The 17,048-nt window shown below is 38.7% G+C and overlaps 1 protein-coding gene across 2 annotated transcripts in view; it reads right to left on the bottom strand.

The window, feature by feature from the left end:
* NRK (Nik related kinase) overlaps window positions 1-17,048 on the bottom strand; it is a 143,064-nt gene that overhangs the window by 33,606 nt on the left and 92,410 nt on the right. For both annotated transcript variants that reach the window (XM_036839057.1, XM_036839056.1), the window contains exons 12-14: window positions 14,497-14,560; window positions 12,915-14,082; window positions 10,696-10,803 (exon numbers count right to left, since the gene is read on the bottom strand). In XM_036839057.1, coding sequence (XP_036694952.1) covers window positions 10,696-10,803; window positions 12,915-14,082; window positions 14,497-14,560 — 1,340 coding nt within the window. The remainder of the gene's footprint in view (window positions 1-10,695; window positions 10,804-12,914; window positions 14,083-14,496; window positions 14,561-17,048) is intronic.

Genomic DNA, 17,048 nt, shown 5'->3' with positions numbered 1-17,048 from the left:
TTTTTGGATTGGGTTGTTTGTTTTTATTGATACTGAGCTTCATGAGCTGTTTGTATATTTTGGAGATTAATCCTTTGTCAGTTGCTTCATTCAGAAATATTTTCTCTCATTCTGTGGGCTGTCTTTTCGTCTTGTTTATGGTTTCCTTTGTTGTGCAAAAGCTTTTAAGTTTAACTATGTCCCATTTGTTTATCTTTGTTTTTATTCTTATTACTCTAGGAGGTGGGTCAAAAAAGATCTTGCTAAGATTTATGTCAAAGAGTGTTCTGCCTATGTTTTCCTCCAAGAGTTTTATAGTGTCTGGCCTTACTCATCTTTAAGAAAGTATGTATTTTTTCACTTTACAACTTGACTGTAATATCATAATCAGAGTTCCAAATACTTTTCAATTCTAAATAAATTAATTTTTATTTTATTAACTATTCATTCATCTAATACAGCAAAAGACTCAAGAAAGAGCACATATAATGAGCCAGCTTCCATCAGTGGTGCAGATTTACCTTCTGCCAACATTAATATATAGGGCCATGGAGTGTTGCCTTGTCGGCTTAATTTAATTTTATATCTCTAGGTTTCTACTCAAAATAGTTTTTAGCTACCCCCCAAAATAGATCATTCTGACATTCAACAAGGCAGTCATATTAGATTCTTTAGAAAGGAAAATTCAACATGTTACAACAAAAAATAAATTTAGCATTTTCATGCTGATAAAATCACGCTATAGTTTCTAGAAACTATAATAACCTTACTACACTTTTTTTTTTCTCTTATGTAGTAACTTATCAAGGTTGTCTTTATACTCCAACAGACAGATACATAAGAAGTGAAAAATGTTGTCAATCGTTCACATGTTTTGTTAATGAATGTTTCCAAATACAACCAGATGTTTGGCAGTATGCAGGATAAGCATCTGACTGACTTTTTCCACTTTTGATTCAGATAACTGGAATCATATTGACCCAGTCTAGGCCTCCTGGTTCATGAAGCTGATCTCAGAAAGTTTATTGAAACTAGTTTACCAGAGGCCAAAATTACTCAGAAGAGATAAAGGGCAAAAATAAGAAAGGCTAATGCCTAATATGAATTGACTGTATTTGTTCTGAAAAATGGGGAGAAGAAAATGATAGTAAGAATAGCATATGTTATGGCAAATGATGTATTCCAAATCAACCAGACACAGCTCATTATATTTTGGGCTTAACGTATCATGCTTATAGTAATAATTCTTATCTGGGAGTAAGAGTAAAGTCATCATTTAATAAGGCAGAGAGGGGGACACATTGCCTCTTGTAATTAAATAATACAATCCAGCATATTTTCCTTCTGCCAGTAATTAGTATTTATAAAGCAGTACTCTGTTATTCATTTCAGAGGACTGTTAGTATCAGAAAGAACATATTTAAGAAGGATGGACCCAGCAATCCCTCTACTGGGCATATACCCAGAGAAAACCACAGTTCCAAAAGACACATGCGGATAGCTTCAAGACGGCAGAGGAGTAAGACGTGGAGATCACCTTCCTCCCCACAAGTACATCAAAAATACATCTACATGAGGAACAGCTCCTACAGAACACCTACTGAACGCTGGCAGAAGTCCTCAGACTTCCCCAAAGGCAAGAAACTCCCCACATACCTGGGTAGGGCAAAAGAAAAAAGAAAAAACAGAGACAAAAGAATAGGGATGGGACCTGCACCTCTGGGAGGGAGCTGTGAAGGAGGAATAGTTTCCACACACTAGGAAGCCCCTTCACTGGTGGAGATGGGGGGTGGGCGGGGGGGAATCTTCAGAGCTATGGAGGAGAGCACAGCAACAGGGGTGCTGAGGGCAAAGCGGAGAGATTCCCGCACAGAGGATCACTGCCGACCAGCACTCACCAGCCTTAGAGGCTTGTCGGCTCACGTGCGGGGGCAGGTGGGGGCTGGAGGCTGAGGCTCGGGCTTCGGAAGTCAGAACCCAGGGAGAGGACAGGGGTTGGCTGCATGAACACAGCCTGAAGGGGGCTAGTGCACCACAGCTAGCCAGGAGGGAGTCTGGGAAAAAGTCTGGAACTGCCTAATAGGCAAAAGACCATTGTTTCAGGGTGCACGAGGAGAGGGGATTCAGAGTACCACCTAAACAAGCTCCAGAGATGGGCACGAGCCATGGCTACCAGCACAGAACCCAGAGACGGGCATGACATACTAAGGCTGCTACTGCAGCCACCAAGAAGACTGTGTGCAAGCACAGGTCACTATCCACACCTGCCCTCCTGGAAGCCTGTATAGCCCGCCGCTGCCAGGGTCCCGTCATCCAGGGACAACTACCCCAGGAGAACACACGGCACGCCTCAGGCTGTTGCAACATCACGCCAGCCTCCGCCACCGCAGGCTCGCCCCGCATTCTGTACCCCTCCCTCCCCCTGGCCTGAGTGAGCCAGAGTCCCCAAATCAGCTGTTCCTTTAACCCTGTCCTGTCTGAGCGAAGAACAGACGCCCTCAGGCAACCTACATGCAGAGGCGGGGCCAAATCCAAAGCTGAACCCCAGGAGCTGTGTGAACAAAGAAGAGAAAGGGAAATCTCTCCATGCAGCCCCAGGAGCAGTGGATTAAATCTCTACAATCAAATTAATGTACCCTGCATCTGTGGAATACCAGAATAGAGAATGAATCATCCCAAAATTGAGGTGATGGACTTTGGGAGCAACTATAGACGTGGGGTTTGTTTTCTGCATCTAATTTGTATCTGGTTTTATGTTTATCTTACTTTAGTATTTAGAGGTTATTATCATTGTTAGATTTGTTTATTGATTGGGTTGCTCTCTCCCTTTTATATATATATATATATTTTTTTCCTTTTTCTCCCTTTGTGAGTGTGTATGTGTATGCTTCTATGTGTGATTTTGTCTGTATAGCTTTGTTTTTACCATTTGTCCTAGGGTTCTTTCTGTTGGTTTTTTGGGGTTTTTTTTAGTATAGTTTTTAGCACTTGTTATCATTGGTGGGTTTGTTTTTTGGTTTGGTTGCTCTCTTCTTTCTTTCTTTTTTTTACTGCTTTTTTATTTTTAATAATATATATTTTATTTTTTATTTTAATAACTTTATTTTATTTTTCTTTCTTTCTTTTTCTTCCTTCCTTTTCTTCTGAGCCATGTGGCTGACAGGGTCTAGGTGCTCTGGCCGGGTGTCAGGCCTAAGCTTCTGAGGTGGGAGAGCTGAATTCAGGCCATTAGACCACAGAGACCTCCCAGAGCCATGTAATATCAAATGGTGAGAGCTCTCTCAGAGATCTCCAGCTCAATGTGAAGACCCAGCTCCACTCAACGACCAGCAAGCTACAGTGCTGGACACCCTATGCCAAACAACTAGCAAGACAGGAACACAACCCCACCCATTAGCAGAGAGGCTGCCTAAAATTACAATAAGTTCACAGAGACCTCAAAACACACCACCGGATGCGGTACTGCCCACCAGAAAGACAAGATCTAGCCTCATCCACAAGAACACAGGCACCAGTCCCCTCCACCAGGAAGCCTACACAACCCACTGAACCAACCTCACCCACTGGGGGCAGACACCAAAAACAACGGGAACTATGAACCTCTAGCCTGTGAAAAGGAGACCCCAAACACAGTAAGTTAAGTGAAATGAGAAGACAGAGAAATACACAGCAGATGAAGGAGCAAGATAAAAACCCACCATACCAAACAAACGAAGAGGAAATAGGCAGTCAATCTGAAAAAGAATTCAGAATATGATAGTAAAGATGGCCCAAAATCTTGGAAATAGGATATACAAGAAACATTTAAGAAGGACCTAGAAGAACTAAAGAGCAAACAAACAATGATGAACAACACAATAAATGAAATTTAAAATTCTCTAGAAGGAATCAATAGCAGAAAGACTGAGGCAGAAGAACGGATAAGTGACCTGGAAGATAAAATAGTGGAAATAACTACTGCAGAGCAGGATAAAGAAAAAAGAATGAAGAGAATTGAGGACAGTCTCAGAGACTTCTGGGACAACATTAAACGCATCAACATTCGAATTATAGGGGTCCCAAAAGAAGAAGAGAGAGAAAAAGGCACTGAGAAAATATTTGAAGAGATTATACTTGAAAACTTCCCTAACATGGGAAAGGAAATAGTCAGTCAAGTCCACAAGCACAGAGAGTGCCATACAGGATAAATCCAAGGTGAAACACATCAAGACACATATTAATCAAAGTATCAAAAATTAAATACAAAGAAAAAATATTAATAGCAGCAAGGGAAAAGCAACAAATAACATACAAGGGAATCCCCATATGGTTAACATCTGATCTTTCAGCAGAAACTCTACAAGCCCAAAGGGAGTGGCAGGACATATTTAAAGTGATGAAAGGGAAAAACCGACAACCAAGATTACTCTACCCAGCAAGGATCTCATTCAGAATCAACAGGAAATTAAAACCTTTACAGACAAGCAAAAGTTAAGAGAATTCAGCACCACCAAACCAGCTTTACAACAAATGCTAAAGGAACTTCTCTAAGTGGGAAACACAAGAGAAAGGAAAACACCTACAATAACAAACCCAAAACAATTAAGAAAATATCGATAACTACCTTAAAGGTAAATGGATTAAATGCTCCAACAAAAGACATAGACTGGCTGAACGGATACAAACACAAGACCTGTATATATGCTGTCTACAAGAGACCCACTTCAGACCCAGGGACACATGCAGACTGAAAGTGAGGGGATGGAAAAAGAAAAGAAATCAAAAGAAAGCTGGAGTAGCAATTCTCATATCAGACGAAATAGACTTTAAAATAAAGACTATTACAAGAGACAAAGAAGGACACTACATAATGATCAAGGGATCAATCCAAGAAGAAGATATAACAATTGTAAATATTTATGCATCCAAGATAGGAGCACCTCAATACATAAGGCAAATGCTAACAGCCATAAAAGGGGAAATCGACAGTAACACAATCATAGTAGGGGACTTTAACACCCCACTTTCACCAATGGACAGATCATCCAAAATAAAAATATAAAAGGAAACACAAGCTCTAAATGATACATTAAACAAGATGGACTTAATTGATATTTATAGGATATTCCATCCAAAAGCAACAGAATACACTTTCTTCTCAAGTGCTCATGGAACATTCTCCAGGATAGATCATATCTTGGGTCACAAATGAAGCCTTGGTAAATTTAAGAAAATTGAAATCTTATCAAGTATCTTTTCCATCGACAACGCTATGAGACTAGATATCCATTACAGGAAAAAACCTGTGAAACATACAAACACATGGAGGCTAAACAATACACTACTAAATAACCAAGAGATCACTGAAGATATCAAAGAGGAAATCAAAAAATACCTAGAAACAAATGACAATGAAAACAGGATGACCTCAAACCTATGGGATGCAGCAAAAGTAGTTCTAAGAGGGAAGTTGATAGCAATACAATCCTACCTCAAGAAAGAAGAAACATCTCAAATAAACAACCTAACCTTACACCTAATGCAATTAGAGAAAGAAGAACAAAAAAACCCCAAAGTTAGCAGAAAGAAAGAAATCATAAAGATCAGATCAGAAATAAATGAAAAAGAAATGAAGGAAACAGTAGCTGAGATCAGTAAAAGGAAAAGCTGGTTCTTTGAGAAGATAAACAAAATTGATAAATCACTAGCCATACTCATAAAGAAAAACGGGAGAAGGCTCAAATCAATAGAATTAGCAAAGAAGAAGGAGAAGTAACAACTGACACTGCAGAAATACAAAGGATCATGAGAGATTACTATAAGCAACTGTATGCCAATAAAATGGACAACCTGGAAGAAATGGACAAATTCTTAGAAAAGCACAACCTCCTGAGCCTGAACCAGGAAGAAATAGAAAATATAAACAGACCAACCACTGAAATTGAAACTGTGATTAAAAATCTTCCAACAAACAAAAGCCCAGGACCAGATGGCTTCACAGGCAAATTCTATCAAACATTTAGAGAAGAGCTAACACCTATCCTTCTCAAACTCTTCCAAAATATAGCAGAGTGAGGAACACTCTCAAACTCATTCTACGAGGCCACCACCACCCTGATACCAAAACCACACAAAGATGTCACAAAAAAGATAAATATAGACCAATATCACTGATGAACATAGATGCAAAAATCACTAACAAAATACTAGCAAACAGAATCCAACAGCACATTAAAAGATTCATACACCATGATCAAGCGAGGTTTATCCCAGGAATGCAAGGATTCTTTAATATATGCAAATCAATCAATGTGATAAACCATATTAACAAATTGAAGGAGAAAAATCATATGATCATGTCAGTAGATGCAGAAAAAGCTTTCAAAAAAATTCAACACCCATTTATGATAAAAACTCTCCAGAAAGTAGGCATAGAGGGAACCTACCTCAACATAATAAAGGCCATATATGACAAACCCACAGCCAACATCATTCTCAAAGGTGAAAAACTGAAACCATTTCCACTAAGATCAGGAACAAGACAAGGTTGCCCACTCTCACCACTATTATTCAACATAGTTTTGGAAGTTTTAGCCACAGAAATCAGAGAAGAAAAGAAATAAAAGGAATTCAAATTGGAAAAGAAGAAGTAAAGTTGTTACTGTTTGCAGATGACATGATACTATACATAGAGAATCCCAAAGATGCTACCAGAAAACTACTGGAGCTAATCAGTGAATTTGGTGAAGTAGCAGGATATAAAATTAATGCACAGAAATCTCTTGCATTCCTATACACTAATGATGAAAAATCTGAAAGAGAAATTAAGGAAACACTCCCATTTACCTTTGCAACAAAAAGAATAAAATACCTAGGAATAAAGCTACTTAAGGAGACAAAAGACCTATATGCAGAAAACTATAAGACACTGATGAAAGAAATTAAAGATGATACAAACAGATGGAGAGATATACCATGTTCTTGATTGGGAAGATTCAACATTGTGAAAATGACTATACTACCCAAAGCAATCTACAGATTCAATGCAATCCCTATCAAACTACCAATAGCATTTTTCACAGAACTAGAACAAAAAAGTTGACAATTTGTATGGAAACGCAAAAGACCCCGAATAGCCAAGGCAATCTTGAGAAAGAAAAACGGAGCTGGAGGAATTAGGCTCCCTGACTTCAGAATATACTACAAGGCTACAGTAATCAAGACAGTATGATACTGGCACAAAAACAGAAATATAGATCAATGGAACAGGATAGAAAGCCCAGAGATAAACCCATGCACATATCACCTTATCTTTGATAAAGGAGGAAAGAATATACAATGGGGGAAAGACAGCCTCTTCCGTAAGTGGTGCTGGGAAAACTGGACAGCTACATGTAAAAGAATGAAATTGGAACACTCCCTAACACTATACACAAAAATAAACTCAAAATGGATTAAAGATCTAAATGTAAGGCCAGACACTATAAAACTCTTAGAGGAAAACATAGGCAGAACACTGCATGACATAAATCACAGCAAGATCCTTTTTTGACCCCCCGCCTAGAGAAATGGAAATAAAAACTAAAATAAACAAATGGGACCTAATGAAACTTAAAAGCTTTTGCACAACAAAGGAAACCATAAACAAGACGAAAAGACGCCCCTCAGAATGGGAGAATATATTTGCAAATGAAGCAACTGACAAAGGATTAATCTCCAAAATATACAGACAGCTCATGCAGTTCAATATCAAAAAAAGAAAAAACCCAATCCAAAAATGGGCAGAAGACCTAAATAGACATTTCTTCAAAGAAGATATACAGATTGCCAACAAACACATGAAAGGATGCTCAACATCACTAATCATTAGAGAAATGCAAATCAAAACTACAATGAAGTATCACCTCACACCGGTCAGAATGGCCATCATCAAAAAATCTACAAACAATAAATGCTGGAGAGGGTGTGGAGAAAAGGGAACCCTCTTGCATTGTTGGTGGGAATGTAAATTGATACAGCCACTATGGAGAACAGTATGGATGTTCCTTAAAAAACTAAAAATAGAACTAGCATACGACCCAGCCATCCCACTACTGGGGATATACCCTGAGAAAACCATAATTCAAAAAGAGTCATGGACCACAATCTTCATTGCAGCTCTATTTACAATAGCCAGGACATGGAAGCAACCTAAGTGTCCATCGACAGATGAATAGATAAAGAAGACGTGGCATATGTATACAATGGATTATTACACAGCTATTAAAAGAAATGAAATTGAGTTATATGTAGTGAGGTGGATGGACCTAGAGACTGTCATACAGAGTGAAGTAAGTCAGAAAGAGAAAAATAAATACTGTATGCTAACACATATATATGGAATCTAAAAAAAAAATGTTTCTGAAGAACCTAGGGGCAGGACAGGAATAAGAGGCAGATGTAGAGAATGGACTTGAGGACACGGGGAGAGGGAATGGTAAGCTGGGAAGATGTGAGTGAGTGGCATGGACATATATACACTACCAAATGTAAAATAGATAGCTAATGGGAAGCAGCCGCATAGCACATGGAGATCAGCTTGGTGTTTTGTGTCCACCTAGAGGGGTGGGATAGGGAGGGTGGGAGGGAGACGCAAGAGGGAGGGGATATGTGGATATATGTTTATGTATAGCTGATTCACTTTGTTATACAGCAGAAACTAACACACCATTGTGAAGCAATTATACTCCAATAAAGATGTTAAAAAAAATATGTACAGCTGCATGTAAAGGATGTTTTTAAAAATCTATCATGCCATTCTGTGTGTGTATATGTACAGATATGGAATTAAACACATAAGAATACATAAAAAATAGGTCACATGCACCCCAATGTTCATTGCAGCACTATTTACAATAGCCAGGTCATGGAAGCAACCTAAATGCCCATCGACAGACAAATGGTTAAAGAAGAAGTGGTACATATATACAATGGAATATTACTCAGTCATAAAAAGGAACGAAACTGGGTCATTTGTACAGACGTGGATGGACCTAGAGACTGTCATACAGAGTGAAGTAAGTCAGAAAGAGAAAAACAAATATCGTATATTAATGCATTTATGTGTAATCTATTAAAATGGTACAGATGCACCGGATTGCAAGGTAGAAATAGAGACAGAGATGTAGAGAACAAACATATGGACACCAAGCGGAAAAAGCAAGGGGGGTGGGGTGGTGGTGGGATGAATTCGGAAATTGGGATTGACATATATACACTAATATGTATAAAATAGATAACTAGTAAGAACCTGCTGTATAAAAAATAAATAAATAAAATGAAATTTAAAAAAATAAAAATAAGAAGGATGATTGTCCATGACATACATCATAATGGACTACTGTGAAGCATCTTGAAAGAGGAAGTATAGTGATCTTGGGCCCTTGTCCTAATTAAGAACAGGAATGAGACTCATGACTCACTATGAGTAAGGCAAGAATTTCTGAGTTCTTCACCCATCCACCTATCTGTCCTTAGTGACCAAAAATTTTTTAGATAGCTAGCTGTAAGGAATGCTGTCTATAATAACACTACCTTATCCACACAGGAATTGAAACTGCTACTCGGTCCTCACCAATACCATGTGCTAAATATCTATTAATAAACTCGTGAAAACAAATGTCAACCTGGACACCAGGACTGACTTGATTATTCCCATAAATCTAAGAAAATAAGTGACAGATTAAATGACCCAGACCCTGTCATAAACTACATCTCAGAACAGAAATGATCAAGGGAAAAAGTATGTGTGATTGTGTTACAAGCTGAACTACTGAATTTTTCATGGGCAATATTTTTACTTAAAAGAATGACTGATGAGACAAACTGTAGTTATTCAACTTGGGTATCTGGCAGGCATTTTATTTAAAATCAACAAAGTAAGCCTATCAATTCAAGGAAAAAGCAACGATGTTAGTTGTTAGCAATGATAAAATTGAGCTTTCAATTGAATGTTAGAATTTTAAACTCATCTATCACTGTGCATTTGACAGCTTATCAACACTCAATAATTTTTATGATGAAATTGATGATATTAACAAATGTCATTTTTTGGTGTTGTAAAATAAAACGCGTAAATATTTGGAAAGATCTACATACACAGTGAACCAATATTTTCCGACTGACCAATGCACGAAGATACAAAATTGTGTATGAGCAAAACATCTATTCACAGCACACAACAGACTTGTGGATTTTAATATTACTGAGTATTCAAAATTTCACTGATATGGTTTTGGACTCCACTTCTCTAGTTGTGGTATATTTCAAAGAATATCGACAATTATCTGAAAAATCTATGGAAATTCTCTTTTTCCAACCACCTGTATGTGAGATGTCAGCTTTTACTCATATACTTCAACCTAAACAACATATGGCAACAGATTGAATGCAGAAGCAGATATGAGAATCCAGCTGTTTTCCATTAAGCAAGATGGAAAATGGCTATTTTCATTAAAATTTGTTTCTTATATTAACATCTAATAGTTTTCTTACTTTTTAAATGAAGTAATAAATATTTTAAATTTTGGGGGTTTAATTTCTAATACATCATATATTGAATGACACAATCCAACTAAGCAAAAGCTTTTTGGGGTCTTCAATGTTTAAGAGTATAAAGACATCCTGAGACCAAAATGTTTAAGAACCACTGTTCCAGGCACTTATCAGTGTCACAGCAACTCATATAGAGAAACTTACCTCATTTTCTTTAGGATTTGGAATGTATGGCTGCAATGGTTCTATTTGGACTTCAGCCTGAATCGAATGAAATACTTCATCATTATCTGATGATTCATCTTCCTTTTCCTTGAAACAAAAAGGAAAATAAGTATTTTACTTGTTGTTAAACTGTAAATAATACGAGCAATTCCCATCATCTTAATGTTCAATTAAAAAAAATTTTCAAATATTCAAATTGATTTAAGCCTGTAGTTTCTAATAGTTTTTGGTCCTGGATCCCTTTCAGACTCGGAGTAATGCTACAGATTCTCTGTAGAAAACTGCATACAGACAGACACATGTCTCTGCAAGTATTTTCAGGGGGATCACTGGCCACCTGCAACTCACCTATTAGACCCAGGTTAAAAGTCTCTGGTCTAAAGCTTAACTCATAGCCCCAAACTGTCACATTTAATAAGCGGTTATAACTACAAAGTTTGGCCCTCCTGTGCAGTGGAAGATCTGCAACACAGCAGTGCAAATATTTCTTCTTGATTGACTCCTAGCAGTTTAGGAAAGTTTCTGTTTTCCCATTTAAGCCAACTGATATTTCTCCAACTCAAAGAGAATAATGGGAATGTGTTTTCTTTCCTTCTAGTGAGTTGAAGCACTCACATATGTCTTTAAACTCTAATAAATTTTCAGGTATTTCAAAAGACCTATGACTTTGACTAGAATATCAATAATTTTCTTTTTCTTTATGTTTTCTTTAAGAGTTACACATAAAGGCAGGAATGTCTATACAAGATCCTAGGGTCATGGGATTAGTAACTATTATTTAGTAACTTTTTCTTCCATTTTAGAATGGCTTCTCACATAAATATTTAAAACACTGAATGCCAATAAGTATGGGTCATGCTACTAATACTATGAGTCTTGCAGAAATGCATAAAAGTCTTTTTAAAAAATGCAAAGCCCATTAGATCCAATTGTTACTAAGGCTCATTTTGGAATAGTCATTAGCATTTTAGATGCCTTAATGTCAGGCAAATATCAGCATTCTAGACTCATGCCACCCTTTCTCTATTTGGTTTCTTTTGCTTCTTATCTTCCTGTTTTCTGGGGGACTAGACATTCATTTCCCCTTTTGGGCCTTTCTTTTCTTGTTGCTTTTACCTTTTCTCATGTTAAACATGTCAGGGAAATAGTATTTGCTCAATTAACTCAATGGACAAAAACCAAAAGTCTCCCTTATTCAGACGTTCAGACAAGGTTCATTTGTAATAACTACATTAATTATTATTAGGTAAATGGATATTGATACCAGGGTTTAATTTAGGATCCTCACAATGATTCCTTTTATGTAAATTGATGCTATGAAGTATTAGGAAACAACTGCTCTCCTGGTCTTTTTGACCTCTATAATTTGCTTACGAAGCCCACAAACCCTTCAGGATCAGATTAGATTAGCCAGATTGTATCCATCAACTCCAGCCCAATTATATCCATTTATATTAGAGAATTTTGAAAGAATGAAGTTTTGTTGACTAAACCAAAATAAGATAAAGAGATTAACATATTGCACCCCACATTTCAGAAGAGTGCAGAGATGAATTTGTAACTTGTGTCATGTTCTATGCAGGTACTTCATCAATTATGTAAAATGAGTGAAACATAAGTGAGACAAGTCATACTTATGGTAACCATGTACAAAATGTTTTAGAAAATGCTTTTCCTTCTCAGTTTGACCTTTAATATCCTGATGTACAAAAGCTAGTGCAATTCTCTTAAATAATACATTCAGCATTCTATGGGAAGGAAGAGCAAGATAAACTTAGAGGTTGGAGGAACAAAACCAAATTTGTTTTTGTGTTTATTTTTAATGAATTATATTTGAAATTTTGACCTATGAAAGTAATTTTTAAAGATCCAGTATAGTAACTTTAAATGTGCATATGATGTCCCTTTATTGGTTAAGGGAATAATAGGTAGAAATTTAACTAATAATTAAAGCCATATCTCTACAGAGATATTAAGCAATTACCTGGGTCATTCAAGCAAATTTTTCCTTCTCAAATTTAGTCACAATTATCTGGAAATTTCAGGATAATTTATTTGAAGCACAAATTATTTAGTTAATCTTCTCTGGGACACAAGGAATATTTATTTCATTTGGTTTTTACAGAGGGAACAGTTGAGTATGAACTAGCATATTTTCTCTGCATATTTGACTTAGGAAAAATATCAGAAACTCTTACATTTGCAACTTGTCTCAATTCTTCCTCATGCTGATTAAAGATATCCTCCCATCTGCGTTGGCGCCTTTGCCTATGGGCTTCTAAATCTGATAGCTCATACTCTTCAGGTCTGCGTGACAACTTTGCTCGGAACCTCTTTGGTGATAGTCTTTTTGCCAATGCCTGCCTTAGACTAGAAACTTTTGATTTTTTCTTCCGTGCTTGTTCTGGTTGAGAGTAAAACACGTCTGATGACAGGTTTTCCATCAGGGTTTGCAGTAGACCAAGCGGCTTTGAGTTATGTGAGTTTGGTGCTCGAAGTAAGTCTCTTGATAGTCCCTCTATCAGTGCTTGAACAGAGCCAACTGCCTGCGTGGGCTCTAGTGCCCAGGCCTGTGCTTGAGGTGACCTTTCATTTTGCCCCTCTACTGGAATGAGCACCTGAGTATCCAAATGTAGTGGCAACAGCACGTGGTGGTTCTGTGACAGTAGGGGCAGGAATACCTGGGCATGTACTCGTAATGACTCAGGTTCCTCTGCCTCTGTCTCTGCCTGTGTAGGCTCAGCAGCCTGTTCCTGTACCTCTGGCTGCTCGGGTGCCCTGTTCTGCTCCAGCTGCTGTTCAGGTACCTGGTTCTGTCTCTGCTGTTGTTCAGGGACCTGGCCCTGCCTTTGCTGTTGTTCAGGTACCTGATCTTGCCCTTGAAATTCCTCTGGTACCTGGTCCAGATCCTGCGGCTCTCCTGAGGCCTGGGGCTGGGCCTGATCCTGCTGCTCTTTGGGTACCTGGGCCTCTACCTGTAGAGGCCTAGGGGCCTTAACCTGAGTCTGTAGTGGCATAAGCATCCAGGCTGTCCTCCGTAGTCGTGGAGGTGCCTTCATCTGCATCTGTAGTGGCCTAGATGCCTTAGCCTTAACCTGAGCCTGTAGTGGCATGAACACCCGAGCTGCCCCCTGTAGTCGCTGAGGTGCCTGGGCTTGCCCCTGTAGAGGCCTAGGTGCACTGTCATGAGCCTGTAGTGGCATGAACACCCTGGCTGCTCCCTGGAGATGCTGAAGGGCCTGAACCTGTGGCTCTTCTCGATCAGGTAACCACCTTGGCTGAGAGGGTTCTCCATGCAGGACTCTAAGTGGTCTGCATCTACTGCTGGTAGGCAATCTCAGAAGCTCGTGAGTACAAGAAGGTCCCCTAGAAATAAACATACAAATGACTGCTGCACAATTAGAGTTGTCAGTAGAGTTGAAGTCATTCAGGGGAAATGCTTTTATTTTAAAAGATGAACATTTTCTGCAATAAAGGTATTTTTGGTAAATCTTTCTTGAATCATTCCTGTAATGTCTGAAAGTCTTTGCATTACTAATATATTCAGTACTAATGGTCTTATAATATACTTGATCATTCTATTACCAGAAATTAAGGACTCTTTGGGTAGTAATAAAAACTTTTCCTCAATATTTCTACTCAAATATCTCTTGCAAATACAGATCTGTTTTTATTTTATCAGAAAGGATTAAGTTTTCTGAGTCACATACAACAGTATGGAATCAACTGTCTTACATGAATTGCTAACATCAAATTATATATGTAATTTGTCTAACGCACCTGAATCTTCTCATGGTATACTGCTCCTTAATAGCTTCTTCTTTTTCAAAGATCAGAGGTATTCCTTTTTATGAAAGAGAAAAAAATGCATAACAAACAACAGAGATTAAGATAATCCACCTTAGTCAATGTGCACCCTTTACTACTCAGGAAGCTGAGTGAATTTATAAGGACAAGAGGACTGTAACCCTTCACATAATGCCTAGTTGGTGATGGAGACAATATCCTTGTTCCTAGGCCTACTTCTGCAGCACGGTGCAGCTATTCCATAGAGACTAATTTCTCTCAGCATAGGAAAAAATATTTAGCAATCTGATTGCTGCAATTCTAAAGAGGAAAAATTGAGAAAGGTAAAAAGAGAAAGGGCCAAGAGAAACTAGATGGTTGGTGAGCATGGCTTACAGGTGTGTACTCTGGATTTAAGGACTTTATGGCTTGGGCCCACACTTATCTTTGGTCCTTTCAATGAGAAGGTAAAAATCTAAATTCTGGGTTTTACACTTGACACACTGAAAATGTTTGGCATCTTTCCTGTCAGCTGTGCAGTACTGAAATATAGAAGCTTAAAAATAAAAGAGTTTTCTTTTGAATTTCCTATATTAAAGAGTTTAGGAATGCGGCCTCCACTTTTCATGCATCGCCTCAGGGAGCGCTAGCCTCATGAAAAAGCTCAGGGTAAAGGCACAGCTGCCAAAGCAGGAGTGAGAGATACTTGACACCAGGAGGGAGATCCCAAAGAGGCCGCAGCTGCAGGAGGCGGGAGTCCTGGTCACTGTTGGCCTTCCCTGAGGGCTTCAACTGGGCCCCTCAGGCCGTGCACCGGCTGAGCACCACACGCCCCATGGACCTGTCCTGCCTCACGTCACCCAAGAGTCGCCCTGTTGCCTAAATGAGCTGAAGTCTGAAAATTGCTCAGCAGGACCAGGCATAGCACGAGCCTCCTATCTTGTGGTTTCACTTGCCAAGGACCACTATCTTGATAATTTCGTGTGTCTGACAGGGTCTTGGTGCTCCAGCCTGGTGTCAGGCCTGAGGCTCTGAGGTGGGAGGACTCAGTTCAGGACACTGGTCCACCAGAGACCTCCTGGCCCTACGTAATATCAATCAGCAAAAGCTCTCCCAGAGATCACCATCTCAATGCTAAGACCCAGCTCCACCCAACAGCCAGCAAGCCCCAGTGCTGGACGCCCCATGCCAAACAACTAGCAAGACAGGAACACAACCCCACCCATTAGCAGAGAGGCTGCCTAAAATCACAATAAGTTCACAGACATCCCCAAACACACCACCAGATGTAGCCCTGCCCACCTGAAAGACAAGATCTAGCCTCATCCACTAGAACACAGGCACCAGTCCCCTCCACGAGGAAGCATACACAACCCACTGAACCAACCTCACCCACTGGGGGCAGACACCAAAAACAACGGGAACTATGAACCTCTAGCCTGTGAAAAGGAGACCCCAAACACAGTAAGTTAAGCGAAATGAGAAGACAGAGAAATACACAGCAGATGAAGGAGCAAGATAAAAACCCACCATACCAAACAAACGAAGAGGAAATAGGCAGCCAACCTGAAAAACAATTCAGAATATGATAGTAAAGATGATCCAAAATCTTGGAAATAGAATATACAAGAAACATTTAAGAAGGACCTAGAAGAACTAAAGAGCAAACAAACAATGATGAACAACACAATAAATGAAATTTAAAATTCTCTAGAAGGAATCAATAGCAGAAAGACTGAGGCAGAAGAACGGATAAGTGACCTGGAAGATAAAATAGTGGAAATAACTACTGCAGAGCAGGATAAAGAAAAAAGAATGAAGAGAATTGAAGACAGTCTCAGAGACTTCTGGGACAACATTAAACGCACCAACATTCGAATTATAGGGGTCCCAAAAGAAGAAGAGAGAGAAAAAGGCACTGAGAAAATATTTGAAGAGATTATACTTGAAAACCTCCCTAATATGGGAAAGGAAATAGTCAATCAAGTCCACCAGCACAGAGAGTCCCATACAGGATAAATCCAAGGCAAAACACATCAAGACACATATTAATCAAAATATCAAAAATTAAATACAAAAAAAAAATTAATAGCAGCAAGGGAAAAGCAACAAATAACATACAAGGGAACCCTTATATGGTTAACATCTGATCTTTCAGCAGAAACTCTACAAGCCCAAAGGGAGTGGCAGGACATATTTAAAGTGATGAAAGGGAAAAACCGACAACCAAGATTACTCTACCCAGCAAGGATCTCATTCAGATTCAACGGGAAATTAAAACCTTTACAGACAAGCAAAAGTTAAGAGAATTCAGAACCACCAAACCAGCTTTACAACAAATGCTAAAGGAACTTCTCTAGGCAGGAAACACAAGAGAAGGAAAAGACCTACAAAAACAAACCCAAAACAATTAAGGAAATGTTAATAGAAACATATATATCGATAATTACTTTAAATGTAAATGGGTTAAATGATCCAACCAAAAGACACAGACTGGCTGAATGGATACAAAAACAAGACCTGTGCATATGCTGTGTACAAGAGAC

Source organism: Balaenoptera musculus, chromosome X, assembly GCF_009873245.2.
Source record: "Balaenoptera musculus isolate JJ_BM4_2016_0621 chromosome X, mBalMus1.pri.v3, whole genome shotgun sequence".
Taxonomy (NCBI): Eukaryota; Metazoa; Chordata; class Mammalia; order Artiodactyla; family Balaenopteridae; genus Balaenoptera; species Balaenoptera musculus.
This window is presented reverse-complemented; position numbering and strand designations above follow the sequence as displayed.